The 15,919-nt window shown below is 50.2% G+C and overlaps 1 protein-coding gene across 1 annotated transcript; it reads right to left on the reverse strand.

Annotated features, from left to right (window-relative positions):
* Positions 1–4,025: 4,025 nt before the first annotated feature.
* Positions 4,026–5,634, reverse strand: POU3F2 (POU class 3 homeobox 2). Its single transcript, NM_001080348.1, is given in 1 exon segment — positions 4,026–5,634. A coding segment is annotated over 1 exon segment (1,317 nt). The 5' UTR covers positions 5,492–5,634; the 3' UTR covers positions 4,026–4,174.
* Positions 5,635–15,919: the final 10,285 nt, after the last annotated feature.

Here is a 15,919-nt window from a genome sequence, read left to right on the forward strand (position 1 = left end):
CACAGGAACTCTTTCAGGATGGCTGTATTCTGCGTTATTGTCTTTAGGAAAACGAAAGGGTTGGTCATGGCTAGTCAGCATTTTAGGGATGACTGCCCCACAGATTTCTCTCAGTGGCAATGACGGAGTTTTTCATCTTAGCATGCCATACACTCCCCAAAAGGGCATCAAAAACTGCCAGAGTAGTTCTAGAGTCGGAATGGCAGGCGTGGGTCAAAACCATGGCGTGTCCGTTTAACACGTGACGGTTTCCAGTCAGTAGCCCCTGTGGCTAAGAACAAAAAACACCTTCTCAAGGTCCACTCAAATGCCCTGCAGAGGGCACATGCTGCTTGTTTTCTGCCTACAATGGAGGGGGATATTGACCCAGAACTCAAATCTATAGCCAGCTTAAACATTTTACCCATCAGCATGACTGCGGTCACAAAATACTTCTTCTTTCTGTCACTTCTCTTTCAGACTATTGATAAGGTCATTTGGCTGAATCTGTTTGGGACCTGGGTATTATTGACTAGGAGTTAGAAAGGATGATCAGATGTAATAAGCCCAGAAACTACCTTTCAAATGGGCATATATACTTAAACCACTGTTCCAAGGAGGGTTTTAAATACATCAGCAAACTTGTAAACTAATGCAACACTGCTTGTATTTCTCACTAACCTTAAAACTGATTTTGGTTAAGTGTGATGTTCCCTCTAAGACTATCTGAAACAATGTTATTCACATCCCAATCTTGAGTCTCTTTCATATGTTCTTTTCTTTTTCTTTTATTTCCTGTTTCAGATCCTGTTTGCTTGGCTGATGAGAAATAGACACTACCGTATAAACCATTGCAAATCCCATTTTTTTTCTGTAAGCCTGAAAGGAAAAACATATAGCACCCACCTCTAATCACCTGGCAAACACACGTAGTGCATATTGCCAGAAGCATTCTTTGTTGAAAGATATTTGTTAATCATGAAAAAGAATAACTCTCTTAACTAAGCCTTGCTCTTCTGTAGGTCCCAAATTATGTGAGGACATGTGGGTAAAGATCAAAGTTCACCTAGTTTCATGGATGCTCTCCAAAAAAGCACAATCAGATAAGGTAAAGCTAACCTAGAAGGAAGATGCAGGGACACTGCAGATATATCAGAGGACAAATATCTCTTTGTCAGACCATGAAATGGAAACAAATTGAAGCTCAAACCCAGGGACCATTTCAATGAAATGCTACAGGCATAGTAACTGCAAGGTTTGGGACCGATAGTTTTTGCAAAGAAAAGTGAACCAGAAGAGTAATTGCTCTTAAAAAAAAAAAAAAGCTCCTGAAAGTTATAAACATGAAATCTGGCAGTATATGCATAAAATTTATTCCAAAACTTTATGAAGTATAAAGGAAGGGAAGTGTTTACACACAACTCAACTCAGTCAGTATAAGGTCTAGGGTTTTCCCCCCTTAAAACTTGGCACTATTTTTAAAATAAAATAAAGATATTTCAATAATTAGAACAAACTACGAAGGTATTGTGCATTTCTGTTTTATGTAGATAATAAAATATTACTTTAACATAAATATATAAGGATCTCTGCGTTTTTATTTTCCCCACAAGCACAACCAAATGTACCAAAACAAAGTATTTTTAAAGAGACTGAACAAAAAAAAATTACATCCCATATAGATTTTGCTTACCTACTCATTTAAAGCTACAGAAAAACAGTTTCCAGAACCTTTTTGCTTTAAAAGAAATAAATATACATTGAGGCAGGCCACTTAAAAATGATATGAAAATATTTCCCTGGGTAGCATTTAAAAAAAAGAAAATAGACAAAGAAACATTTAAACTATTTCTGCATTTCAAAAGACAGATATTAAACATATATACATAGTGGTAAGGTTCAGTGGTAACTTTCATCTTAGTAAACCTATGAGAGTTAGAGGCTACAGACACATCCCCTGAACTCCAGCTTCTGACCTTACCCACTTGGTAATAAGAATTTGAAAATTCATTTCCTCCCTTTACCATTGGCTCTATGCCCTGCTCTGGATTGCTTCTCTAAAGGCCAGTTCCCACACCTCAGGAACAGGCGGCATGATGCACCCCCAAGGAGCTCCATGCCCATCTCCTTGAGACCTTCACTGGGGGAAATGAAATACAGGCAAATAAATATGCCCATTTATAAGCCATCATTTATCTTGCAAAAACACTGAAAATGAAACAATCACAGGTGTTTGAAAAGACAATATAAAGCATAGTTCCTAAAACCTTAACTACTAATTGCAATGCTAATTTGATGCTGAACCATCATTTTCTGGTAGTGAGAATTTAATTTTTTAAAATAAAAATTTGTCTAAGACCTAACCAGGAAAAAAAGCCCCAAACTTTTAAGGTGAATACAAAGTATTTTCCCTTTTAGCGCCCTTTTGTGCTGATTATTATTTAATATTTTAACTGATCACAGTTTAATGGTATTTATTTTCAGTAAAGTTACAAGTTTTTTTTTTTTTTTCCCCCCACTTAAACTTCTCAGTAGAGTCTTTTGTTAAGGGAGTCAACCGTTTTCCATCAAGATAAGGTCAAAAAAAAAAAAAAAAAAAAAAAACGCACTTAAAACTGTTAACAAAGGGAGAGTAGGAAGGATTGAAAATAACATTGTTTTCCTATACTTCATTTGGCTTCTTTAGTAAAAGAGGGGGGAAAGCTGTCCAAGTCAAACTGGTATGTTCTGTAATAAATTACATACGAATAGGGTGTGGGACCTTATATATGATTTGATAAACAAATGAGCTAGTGAAGACAAAAGTCAGCCTAGAGTGGAGATATTCTCTGTAGGCATGTGGGTATTTTGTGTGCTAAGAATCATAGTCTATGCATACACCATTAAGTTCCCAGATTATTTTATGTTAAAAAAAAAAAAAGCTATTAGAGGAACAAAGTTTAACTGCTGCTGTCAGCACAAATAATTCCTCATAATTAAGTTATTAAAACTGAAGGCAAACAACTGAGCGGTGGTGTCTGAAGATATATATTTCCCTTGTTCCTTTCAAGGTGCCACTTTCCTTCTGTTGGACAACTCTGAAAATATATTTAACCTCGGCATTTCCTCTGAGCTCTTTCACAATGGGCCCCGCCTGATAAAATGAAGCAATCAGTCACTCACTATCGATTTCGCTTTTTCTCCCCTCCACAACCTCCCCCAGAAACACTGCCTGAAAATGAAGTTTACTTTGTGGCTGGTCACCGAAACCAATGCTTCACTTTCATTTTTGTATTCCAAACAGGATTCTTGCCTTGGATAAAGCGGGTAGAACATGCCCATTTCCTGAAAGCAGAGAATTGTTTATTTTGTATGAAGACGATCGGGTTTGCTTTGGTAAAAGGAGCAAATAAACGTTATCCTAATGTAAGGAGATGGGATCTGAAGGTAACCAAAGTTCACAAACAGTAGGAATAAGGAGGGGCAACACAAGAGCATTAGAAATGGAGAGTGGCCAAAAGCTGGCTTCAACTCTCTCCCAGAAATCAAACCAAACCCAACCCGGCAATTTCAAAATTAACGGTGGGAGAAAGAAAAAACATGCTCGTGACTTTGTTCATGTAAACTTCAATTTTCCTGCAGTGCAAATTTATGTGGTTAAGTTTTGCCTACATCAAAGAACGTGTGTATTTTTCCCTCTTTCCTGATGGGGATCCACATTGAATAAACACAGCAGCATGTGCCAACACCGAGCATCAGGAGCTGTGTTTTGTATTTACTACGGTTTGGTGGAATTTTTTCTTTTTGGTAATTTATTTAGTTTTGCCAGGTATTTAACTCAGTGTTCGCCATCTCTCTCTTTCTCTTTCTCTCTCTCTCTCTCTCTCTCTCTCACACACACACACACACACACACACACACACACACACACACACATACTCTGCTCACTCTCTCTAGGAGACACTCCACTCCATTGCCTGGGTACTAGTCTGTAAAGGTCAAAACATCATTACACCTGCTACCGTTTAAAGGATAGTCCAGTGCCTTAGTTGTTTTCCTTATTATTATTTTTTTTTCTTTTTAAGGGACGGGGAAATAATAATTAAAAAGAAAATAACAATCAGAAGTTAGAGAGGGAACAAGGGGGTCGGGAAAGGGCCGCGGACCAAAGGGGAGGGGGAGCCCCGCGCTCTGCCCCTCCCCCTCCCGCTCGAGTTCACTGGACGGGTGTCTGCACCCCATGGTGTGGTGGCGTGTCCCTACTCCCCCCGTACACATCCTCGGCGCCCGGCAGAGTCCCTCCGGGAGGGGTCATCCTTTTCTCTTTCTGTCTCCTGTTACAAAACCAAACTCTCACCACCTCCTTCTCCAGCTGTAAGCTGTCCGCGAGGGAGGTGATCTCCTGGGCCGAGGGCTTGGGGCATTTGAGGAAATGGCTCTCCAGAGCCCCCTTGACGCTCACCTCGATGGAGGTCCGCTTTTTCCTCTTGCGCCCCTGCGCTGCGATCTTGTCTATGCTCGTGGGGCTGCCCGAGGACGAGTCCGCCTCCTCCAACCACTTGTTCAACAAAGGCTTCAGCTTGCACATGTTCTTGAAGCTCAGCTGCAGGGCCTCAAACCTGCAGATGGTGGTCTGCGAGAACACGTTGCCGTACAGGGTGCCCAGCGCCAGCCCCACGTCCGCTTGGGTAAATCCCAGTTTGATCCGCCGCTGCTTGAACTGCTTGGCAAACTGCTCCAGGTCATCCGAGGTCGGCGTGTCCTCATCCGAGTGCGGGTCGTGGTGCGCGCCCGGGTGGCCAGGCGGGCCCTGAGGGGGCGGCGGGGGCGGTGGCTGCTGGTGCGCGTGCGAGTGCGGGTGCGGGTGGTGGTCCGCGTGGTGCGGTTCGTCGTGCGCGTCCCGCAGGCCGTGGTGGTGCAGCCCCGCCGGCTGCCCGCCGGCGCCCAGCATGCCGTTCACGGTGAAGCTGGGCTGCGAGTAGAGCAAGCCGCCGTTGGACGCTCCCATGGAGGGCGGAAGGTGCGCCGCAGCCGCTGCGCTCCGCCATGCCCCGGGCCCCGGGTGGTGGTTGGCGGCGTGGTGCACCAGATGCGGTGGCCGCTGCTGCTGCTGTTGCTGCTGCTGCTGCTGCTGTTGTTGTTGCTGCTGCTGCTGCTGCTGCAGGGTACCCGGCCCGTGCAGCTCGTCGCCTCGGCCCCCCTGCTGTACCACCACCGAGGGCTTGATGTCCGGCTGGCCCAGGGGGCTGGTGGACCAGGGGGAGCCGTCGCCGCCGCCCCCGCCGCCACCCCCGCCCCCGCCGCCGCCGCCACCGCCCCCGCCGCCGCCGCCGTGGGACAGCGCGGTGATCCACTGGTGAGCGTGGCTGAGCGGGTGCCCGTTGCTCTGCAGCGCGCCGTAGTCGCCCTGCACCAGGCTCTGCGCCTCGCGGTAGCCCCCCGCGCCCTGCTGCATGCCGCCCGGCGGCTCGGTGTGCACGATGGAGGCGCTGGAGGTGAGCAGGCTGTAGTGGTTAGACGCTGCGGTCGCCATGACTCTCGGAGCCGGACTGAGCGCTCCGGTTAAAGGAGCCGCGCATTTGACAGTTACTTTTTCGCCTCGGGCTCCTCTCCTCGCTCGCTTTCCGTCTCTCTCCTCTCTCTCTCTCCCAGCCAGCAGGCAGCTCCGACGCCCGCTCCGACGCCTTCTGTGGCTGCTCCTGCTATTACTGCCGCCGCCGCCGCCTCCCGCCCGCCCGCCCTCGCTCTCTTTCTCCTCCTCTCCCTCCTTGCTCTCGCTCACTCTCCGACTAGCTCAGCGCTCCCCCCTCTCCCTGCTCTCTCCAGCTCTCTCCCGCTCTCTTGGCAGCGCCAGCTCGCAGCGGCACGCGCCTGGGCCCCGCCCCCTCCACCCCCTCCCATTGGCTCCGCGCCCTTTGATTTACGTGGATACCGCTAGCAACCTCCCAGGCCGGCGCCACTGATTGGCGCAGAGATGCCCCCTCCTCCGCTCCCCCCCCCCCACCCCGGGCGCGGAGTCCTTTTAGCTGTTCTCTGATCCCCACCCCCCTCCACCCCGGCCCCATTCAGATTCTCGGAGTTCTCACCTCCCCTTCTCCCCCACCCCCGGCCTCCTCCGACCCTCTAGGATGGGCCCGCCCCCCATCTGTCTCCCAAGCAGACGCGCCTGGCGGTCCGGGCGGAGAAGTGGCGGGGGGCGGGGGCGCCCCGGCCCTCTGTCGACCACAGCCACTTGCAAGACTTGGGTGGCGGTGGGGGGGCGGGGTGTCGGTCCACCTTCTCCTCCCAATAGGGCGGGAGAAGGAGTGAAGAAAGAGGAAGAGAAAGGCTGAGTCCCCACAATCCAGGGGGAGTCCGACTTTTATTCACCTTGGGACACACATACACACATACACCCCAACGTCTCATACCTAGAGCCAGAAGTCAGGCTACACCCCCCCTCACACACACACACGTTGAAGTCTCCTTTCCCCAACTATTAGAATTTCAGTGCCCATGTGCTTCTTGCTCCAGGTGTGACACTTTTGCCTCCCCAAAGGTGCTTTTATTCGCCTCTCCCCACCCCGCTAGCGCCAGATCTCCTCCTTTTAGGTTCCAGACCGGATGGTCTTCCAGCACCTCGGAGTGAGGACCCCATTAAAGGCAGGCTCCACCGGCGCCTCGGTTTTGTAAGAGACTACTTGTTCAGGAGCGGAGGAGTTGCCTGTTCTAACAGCGCAGCGGTCTGGACTGAAAACAAAACAAAACTCTAAAAGTCTCTGACACATTCAAACACTGGGGGCGCGCACAGGTTTGGATTTAGGGAAAACTAGGATCCTACTCGAGTAGACCTTCTCTTTGTGACAAGGAGCGCTGTCAAGGGGGTGTTCGGCCTCTGGGTAAGGGGCAGGGAGGCACCAAGGGCGGCTTCGACTGCGTGAGCGCTTTCCGTGTTCCTTGAGCTTTTGGATGCAACTTTTTCCGTTAGCTGCTTCGAAAGAGAGGAAGAGCGAGTGAAGGAAAATGGGCTGTACTAGGGGAATCTTCCGAATCCTAAACTTCGGCGGACGCCAGCGGGTGGGGTGGTCTAACTCAGCTTCCAGGCGCTCACTGGCGAAGCTGTCTGCTTAGCCTTCAGCAGAGAACTCCGGAGCGAGACTGCGGGACCCTGCACCGGCAGTACGGTTCTACCCAGCACGAGCGCGTCGCGCCGTCAGCGCCGCAGCCACCCGGAGCAGGTGCCTGCCGCCGCTTTCGGAGCCTGCTAGCAAGGGTAGGAGGATCCGGCGCAGGCCGGTGCTGTAGCAGCGGAGCAACCACGCACGCTCGAGTGTACCGCGCGAATACTGCAAAACGAATCAGAAGTTGCTGCCCTGGAAGGGGGTGGCGTGGGTGGGTGGGGGGGGGGGTAAAAACACAACCACAGGGAAAGTGAATTGCGTCCCCACCTCTCACCCTCCGCCCTCCGACCCTCCGTCGTTGCCTTTAGTGCTGGCGTTGCCGGCGATCGTGAGTTTGTGAGGGAAGCCAAATCAACGCTCAAGGGGAGCACTTTGGGGCCTCCGAGCATCTTAATCTAGACAGCAAAGTGGAACGGGCCGGAGAATTCATCATGACTAACGAGGAGCGGAGGTCTTTGGGGAGTGGCTGAGCTGTTTATAAATCACCGAGTTGAGCACTCGCCCGGGCAAGGCGCTTTGGCGGAGAATTTCCACGTGCCCTGTGTTTATGAGCGTGAGTGTGGGGGAGAGAGAGAGAAATGGTTAGGGGAGGGGCGAGCCCACAGGCCGCCAACCGAACGGACCTGCATCTCCCCACGCGCGCACCCGCGCGGCGAGGCGAGGATACACACCTTCTGGCGCTGGGTTCTCGCGCAAGCGCGGAGCCACTCTGGCCGCGCGCCTGGGGGCTGCTAGGAATCCCGTAACTTTGCCCGGCTAGGAAAAAATGAAAAAGTCCAAGCCTGGAAGCGCGCAGACTCGGCCGCTGGCGCCCGCGGCTGCTCGACCGGGAGTGAAGGGGCTGGGTGGAGGGCAGGACCGCCTCCCTCAGCAGCGCCTCCGTGTCCCCAGCGCTGGGCGCCTGGTTCTCCTGGGGCTTTGGGAGCGCACGGGCCACTCGCCAGCCACGTCCTGGCCCAACCCGCCGCGCCTCTTTTCATCACCTCCACCCCCACCCCACCCCCCCACCCCCCGCCCCGCTACCCCCGGCCGCCGGCTGTCCTCCTCCCCAACCGCTCGGCTGGGACAACTCGGAGCTCCCACAGATGGATGGATCCAGCCGCCGGGAAGGGCCGCGTCCGGATGCTGAAAAGCTCGCCCCCTCCCCCTTCCGGGGCAGGTGTCTGCTTTTCTCTGGATTTGATTTCTCATTTCTCAAGGGACAAGGCCCTTTGCAGCCGGTGGGGGTGAAACACTCGAGGGAAGAAAAAGGTTTCCAATCTCCGAGGGAACCAAGGCGGCCAGACTCGGAGTCAGTTTAAAATTCCCCCCAACCCAAACCCTCCTCTCCTTCTGCCTCCCTTCCCCCAGTTTCAGGCTTTGGGCGCTGGGGTTTTGGGTGGGGGAACAAGAATAGGCTGCATGTGTACATCCAAACTTCCTGTCTGCAGCGGGACTTCACTGACGATGACTGCTCGGAGATTCAGCCCATGCTGACGTCCCAGGTCTCCACTCCACCCCTTCCCCCCACCTTCGCTTCATTTCGCTGGCAGGCAACGGAGCCGAAACATTCCCAACAGGGTAAGCTGGGTGGTTCTACTCGATTAATGCACCCAATAAATCCCCGGGAGTACACAAAGCACTGCCCTACCCCTGAGCCTCAGCCTCTGCACCCCACCCCCACCCCCGCAGCCTGGCCAATCACCGGGCGGGCTGGGCTGGGCGCGCACAGTGTCTCTGGGTACCACCTCCCCCCGCGCCACCCCCGCCTCTCCGCCTGTCGCCGGAGGCCCGGTTGGCGCGAACGCCGGGTCCTGGGTACCTCGGCTTCCAGTCTGCCTCCCGGCGAAGCCCCTTCCTGGGGCTCCAGGAACCTCAGAGGTTTTAGACCCCCGATGAGGGGTTTTTGGTCCTCCCTTCCTTTCCTCCCACCGTCGTGGGCGCCTTTCTTTGCGGCTGACACCACCGGAGCAGAGTCCACGCGTCTCCCTGCATTTCTCCACCCTCATAAAAGCACGTTGAAAGTGTCTCGGGGAGACACCTCCAGGTTTTGATTCAACTCATTCCCTTTCACTGTTCAAAGCACTGTTCGAATACAGAGGCTGCTTACGTTGACGTGGAGAGGATTTCAAACAAACCTAAAATGCTTTGAACTGACAAGGTGTCTTGATATCTCCCTCACTCCAGTACAGTTCCCCGAGATCACTGGCTAGGACAATGGCTGAGCAAGCGGTTCACGCCGGCCTCGCAGCCTCCTTGGCTGACTGCTGGGTCCCCCGGGCCCCTTTCACGAGAACAAGCTCCAGGCGTCCTGAGCAACCTCACCAGCCCATCCCCTTCCTCTAGGTCTCAGCAAGGGCTCAGCTGAGTCGGTATCCTGACCTGGACTGGTCTGAGGAATTGGTGCGGACTTCCTACTGCACTGCTTGGAGAGAAAATAACTCAGAATCCGAGCTAAACCAAAAGGATATTTATCCCCACATTGTCACACTTCTCAAAAGCGTGAGCCAGACCTGGGTCTTAGTAGTGCCCAGCACCTTGACCAGAATCTCCCAAAGTCTTCACATGAGTAACACTAATGATATCAACCTGTACACTCTAATTTGAACTAGATTTTAACTTCATCTAGTAAACACACCATGTGTAAAATATCATTTATTGTATTGCTCCATACCAAGTCTTGGCAGAAAAACCGCCATAATCACTCCTAAACATTGAGCTGAAAGGATGCACTTATTAAGATAGAGGTGAGATGGTATTTATTCATTTGATAGATCTTAATTTATTTCTTATTGATGTTTTAATAGTTTTATGATAATGGAAATCAGGAAACAAAGGGAATTTTCTTCCAAGGTGGCAGCTGGTTTAAACTTGGGTAAAATTACCTACTGGGATTTTCTTTTTAATATATCCACCTTGGAGGAGGATTCCAAGTCCCTTCTCTTATTCTCCTTTCTCCCTTATTCCAGTCATTGTATTCCTGTACTTTCTGCTCTTCTGCTAGTATCCAGGAGTTGTTTGAGAGCTTCCCCACATTTAAATGGAACTTCTTTGCTAAGGGCCTACAGAATGTCAAAACTGAGGTTTCCACTTTAGAGCTTCAGCTTTAAACAACCAATCCACACAAAGAGGCAGCTGGCTCCTTTAATGAAAACCTCCTTAGAGCTTGAAGACTTACAGGCTTAGAGATGCATTTGTAAGAAGCAAGGAAAATGCATTTCCAAGCTGCCAGTTCTTGTGAGACACAATAAACATTTACTTTTAAAAAGAACAGAAATTAATATCTTTAATTATGCAGCACAATGTCTTCCCAATTAAAAAATTTCCACATAGATTTATATGTTATTGTCTATATATACATTTTACAAGTTTCTAAATGTGCGTCCGTCTCCATGTCATAAACGGTTTTGAAGAAGGAAAAGTTTTCTGAAAGTTGAAACGCCCATTCTTCATATTCTTGCCAAATCTGTGTTTGTCCATGTCTCACATACGGATGATTCTATTTTACCTTTACTACTGTGTAAACCAGTAAGATGTAATGTTCTAAGTTCAGTATTGTAAAATGAAATTATTTGAATTTGTGGATATTCTGTTTCTCCTTTTCTCATGTTCTCAATCTCATCATTAAAAGTGACCCCCTCTTTTGTAGTCCACAAGTGAATATTTTATAGACAGGCATGGCTTGAAGACTTCTAAAACCATATCACGCAGGCAGTCTAGCTATTTCAAGGATTACATTGAGTAATTTATCAAAGAAAGTCTGCTAAATTTTGAGTGGTGAGTATGAGGCCTTACAGGGGAGACAGCATAAAGGACACATTCCATCAGTGTACAAGGCAAATTCTATTTGGCATTAATACAGCTTGTTTATACTGAAATAGCAGGGACACAACTTGAGGGGATTGGTGGCTCTTAGTTACCTTTCTGAAATTTCCTTTTCAAAGGACTAACATTCAATGACTTCCTAACAATGAAGCCTGAAGGTGTTTCCCACCCTTATCCCTTGCCCTAAAGCAGGAGGAAATGACAACTTTTTAATAGATAAAAGTAATTTAAACAGAAACCTCCTTCACTCCAAAGCTTTTAGAGATAGTACTGAGATTAAGTTCTTGCCACAGTCCTTTCTCTTTCTTATCTTCTGGGGCACAGTCTGAGAAGCAGAAGGAGGGGCCAAGAGCACCCCCACACACCTGTGCACAGGTGCAGGGGAAGAGTATCCTCAGCTACTTTATGGTGATGTGTCCAAGATTTAGGGCTGGGTTTCCATCACTGGGGGAAACAAGGCTGCATTTAGTTGAAGTCGGACTTCATTTTTCTTATTCTGGTTGGACAGAGTATGGATACAAATCCCCGCTAAAGTGTAAGAATGCACTAAGTCCTATTGTTAGTGTCCTGGTGCACTGAGCGAAGTTTTTCTTTTGTACAGTTGACCACAGCGATAATAGCTGTGGACTGGAATCTTCTTCTAGATCTCTGAGTTTCAAAACTGTCATTCTAGGCACTTTGGGGCTTAGTGAAGCTAGAGATGACTATTTTTTTAAAAAGACTGGTTTCCAGAATGTGGGTCCTGGGAATGCAGAGGCTGGCATTGTCTGGTAGAAGACTCAGAAAAAAGGAGCCTTAGGTTGGAGCAATGAGACCATCTCACCCCTCTGGTCTTTGCTGCGAGTTTTGATGGTAATCTGGGGGCAGCTGGGTCCCAGCATTAAATGCAAAAATAGGAAAACAGGACAGGCAGAGTCACAGGCCTGATCATATTGACGCCCTAGGTCAGAGGAAGAGAATAATGAATAGGCGAGGAGCTCGTGGAAGGGAACTTAATTAACCTTGGGAGAGTGAAAGAAAGTCAGAGATCAAGCCTAGGTCCGTGGTTTAGGATGCTTATATTTACGTGAATGTGCGGGGTGGAGGAGTAGTCTGCTTCGTGCATTATACTAACCTTTTTTTAAAAACACTGAAAAAAGCTGGAGTTGGTGCCCCTCAGGGGCATCCAACCACCCACACAATCTCGCGGAAAACTCCGCGGTGGGATCCCGCGTACTCCGCCGGGAGGCAGTGTGTCCGGGCCTCGGCCTGCGTGGGGCGTAAGCCCGTGTAGGGAGAACGGGCGGCGGCGTCCGGGCGCCCCGGGCTTGACCTCCCGGGGGTACCGCTAGGGAACGCCGCGGGCTGGGGGTGGGGGCGTTGCCGGCCACCGAGCCACTGAGCTCCTAGGCAGGTCCTGGCTGCGATCCGGGGGAGGAAGGCGAGGGCGAGAAGCGGGAGGCCCGGCCATTGTCCAGGGAGGGCGCATTTTTGTCCGGATGCTGCTGGTTGCTATAGCGAGGAGGGAAATCCAAACAGAAGGGCTCAGTTCGCCTCCCTCGGGCCTGGGAGCAACGTTCCCTCCTCTCAGCCAAAATAAAAGTGCCGCCCGGGGCCTGGCACCCCTTCCCCGGAGAGCTGACAGCGGGCTCGAGAAGAGGGGCCGGGAGGATCCGGGCACCGAACGAGGGGAGGGGGTATCCAGCCCAGCAGGGAACAGCCAAGCAGATTACTGCTGGAGCGGGCGGATGCGCCACACACTCTCTCTCCCTCCCTACACTTTCCCTGCCATATTTTATTTAGGAAAACTCTTACAACCCTCTCAAACTCGAGAGACGTTTCGATGGGTGAAACCCCCTCCTTGCTTAGACTGGTGGGAGCGTCTCCGCTCTGGAAGCGCCGTCGGAGGAGAGAGACCTGCACGCGACAGCGACGCTGTACCGGGAAGGAGCGGTGACACCAGAGGCAGAATGAGCTGTTTGTTATGAGTTTAAAAAATCACCCAAAGGGAAATTTTACTGGAATGGTGTATAGATGCAAATTTCTTACATTTAAAAGAGACTCTTATTTTGCAATAGTGTTCTTTCTTCCTTTTCTGTTTTCTTAATATCTTACTATTCAACTTTGAACACTGTGTGTGAAGGGAGTGTTACAATAAAGGCTCCTTACGATTTGGCTTATAATTTCTCCAACCACAAAGCTTAGGACAACTAGGGAAAACAGCACTATTTAATTAATTACAATCTGTTAGTTTTAGAAAAATTTGAGTTGGTATTTTTTAAAGGGGGGAATATTCGTTTACTCTGGGCGTGGCAAAAAAGTTATGATTTGTTTGTGGGGACAAGTTGTCTATGCCAGGAGGGAATCAGATAGTAAAAACTTAAAAAAAAAAAAATCAATTCTCTTACTCTCCTGTGACTTTTATATTCCCTTTCTTCTCTCTGTATCTGCCTCTTGCCTAGAAACTGTGTGAAAATCCAGACAGAAAACTTTTATTTGGCTGGAGGAAGCCATTTGAAAAGCATAGCAAGAGAAGTTCTCTCCCTTCCCGACTTAAATTATATCCTTTCCTTCCAAGTGACAGGTCTCTTTGAAAAAAAAAAAGTTGAGACAACTTTGTAAGAAGTTCCTTAATTCATAATAATATTCACATTTTTGAAAATGCTTGAAAGAAATCATGTTAATGAAGAGAACATTTGCAGTAATTTGGTGATAATTATCAGAATCGCCACATATTCGCAGAGGCTTGAACAATTCGTGTTCGGAGAAAAGCAAAACACATTATTTTAATAGTCTGATATGCAAACTATGGACCGTTCAATTACGTGGCTTAATAATGCATACATGATGCGATCTTGTTACTGGGATGGGAAGGTCTGCGGTGAGTCACTCCTAAGACCAAGTGTGCTCTCACATCTAGTAAAATCCATTGCCATGGATCAGGGGCCCCTGCCAAACTGCATCTAAGAGAATAAAAATTAATGACTGAGAATTTGAGCGTTAAATTAACATTAATTATATGACCTGCATGCTGGAAAGATTAAATTTCTTATGCCCTAATTAGATAACGTCTCCTCATGCATCAAACAATTTCCATTTTCATTCCCGGGTTTCAGGAATACAATGCACGGTGGTGAGAGGCAGGAATGGAAGGTTTTCCTTCTCTGAGGGCAAAGTTTGGGGTGTCCAGCCACCAACTCCGCTGCTTTCCTTTGCTTCTTTCCGTTGGCTTCATGGGAAAGAGCCCTCAGGTTGGAAGAGGTCACATTTTAGAGAGTGAATCTCTTCCAATCTGTACAGACAGTGGTAGTTGGAGAGCAAGGAGCTTGGTGGGCGGTCCTCAAGTAGACCTGGAACGCCAGAGAAACCCGTATCAACTGTCTGGAGAAAACCTGGGTCACTGGTCATTGTCTCAGGCTGAGAAAACTAGGCAGTAAGATCCCTGCAGGGAAGCGGAAGGAAGGGAAGTCCAGCCAAAATGCACCGCCGCGAACACTTTTCAGAAGAAATGTCAAAGCTAGAATTGCCGGGACGCGAGAGATCCTCGATGTTGTATTTGCAAAAGAAAAAAGGTTTTCTTAGGTGGGAAACAGTCAAAGGCCAAGACAAGGGCACTCAGTTCCTTTGAGAAGAGGTTTGACAAGAAGCTTGTCCCCCAAGCAGTGCCCTGACATTTTGAAATCTCACACCTTGTTGGCCACAAGTGACCTTGAGACTCTGTCTTACCCTGTCTGGGGCAACACAGGGCCGGGGCGTCGGCCACAAGGTGGCTGGGGAGGAGGACCAGATGTTCCATGGGTCTCCTTACTTTAATACCTGTTGCTGATGCAGGCGGCAGGGTTAAAGTGAACAGTACAGCCACCGGCCCCCACCTCCAGGACAAGATGGTCAGTGGTGGCGCGCGCGTCCGTTCTCTCGGTTCATAAGACGTGACTTGGGGGTCCCAGGGCTTCGAAAAAAGCTGCTCTGTGCATTTGGCTTGGAAACAATGCAGGGGACCTCAGTTCCTGGGATTAGGATATCCTCTTGTATATACCAAGTGGCCCCAGACCTCTCACGTTTCCTTCTCCACCCTCCCCATCCTCCTCGTCTCACCTTCCCCCGGGGACAGTAAAGAACTCCTGGACCTTGTGGACATCTGCCCCGAGCGCCGGGCGGGACGAGCAGAGCAAGATTAAAACCTCAAGGCGGCGGACGCTAAGTCACTCAGAATAGAGTTTTCACGTGTCAGTGTTTCCATTCAGCCACTTTCAGGCTTCTGGGGAAAGGGCAGGTGCGGGAACGCGAGTCTACGCAGTTCTCAATGGTGTTTACGTGGCAGGGGAAAAGGGGTGTCAGGGCAGTTGGCAGATGCCGGCTGCTGGGGACTCTGCTTGCGGGGTCCCCTTTCCGCGGAGCTGTAGGGACCGGAGTGGGGTAGGGGGAGGTGGGAGCGGAGGGATGAGGAGGGGGCCGGCGAAGAGGGACTCATCCCGGGCCGAGCAGGGCGGGACACTTCCCGGGGCTCCAGGCCCGGAGGCTTCCTCCCGCCGTCCGCCCTCCGACCTCGAGCGCGCGGCCCCGAGCTCGCTCGGCCGCAGTAGTTATTTCGCGAACCTCTAACTCCCGGTGCAACCCAATCTCCGGGTTGGAATGGACCTGAAAGTTAGAGACCACTTTCTCTCTGGGCCCCGGGGCTGTAGGACTGGGAAATCGGGAGGGGCGCCTGCACGGAGCCCGGTGAAGACCGGGGGCTTCTGCAAAGTTCGCCCGAGTTTGAAACCCAGCGCGCGCGCTCCTCCTCCCCGGTCTCTCCCTCCTGGCTGTACAAGGACGGGGTTCCGAACGGAGGTCGTAAGGACCGGAGTAACCGAGGCGACAGTGGAAACGGTCGGAAGACGGTGCGGCCCGCCTCCCTGAGAAGTACAGAAATCTCTCTCTTTTGACAGAGAAACAACTCTCGCCGCAGGTCTACCGAAAGAAAGCGTCGCAGCTGTTGTGGCCAGAACTTTGCAGCCCGGATACTTGGGCAGAGAGAA

The sequence above is a fragment of the Bos taurus genome, chromosome 9, assembly GCF_002263795.3.
Source record: "Bos taurus isolate L1 Dominette 01449 registration number 42190680 breed Hereford chromosome 9, ARS-UCD2.0, whole genome shotgun sequence".
In the NCBI taxonomy this organism is placed as follows: Eukaryota; Metazoa; Chordata; class Mammalia; order Artiodactyla; family Bovidae; genus Bos; species Bos taurus.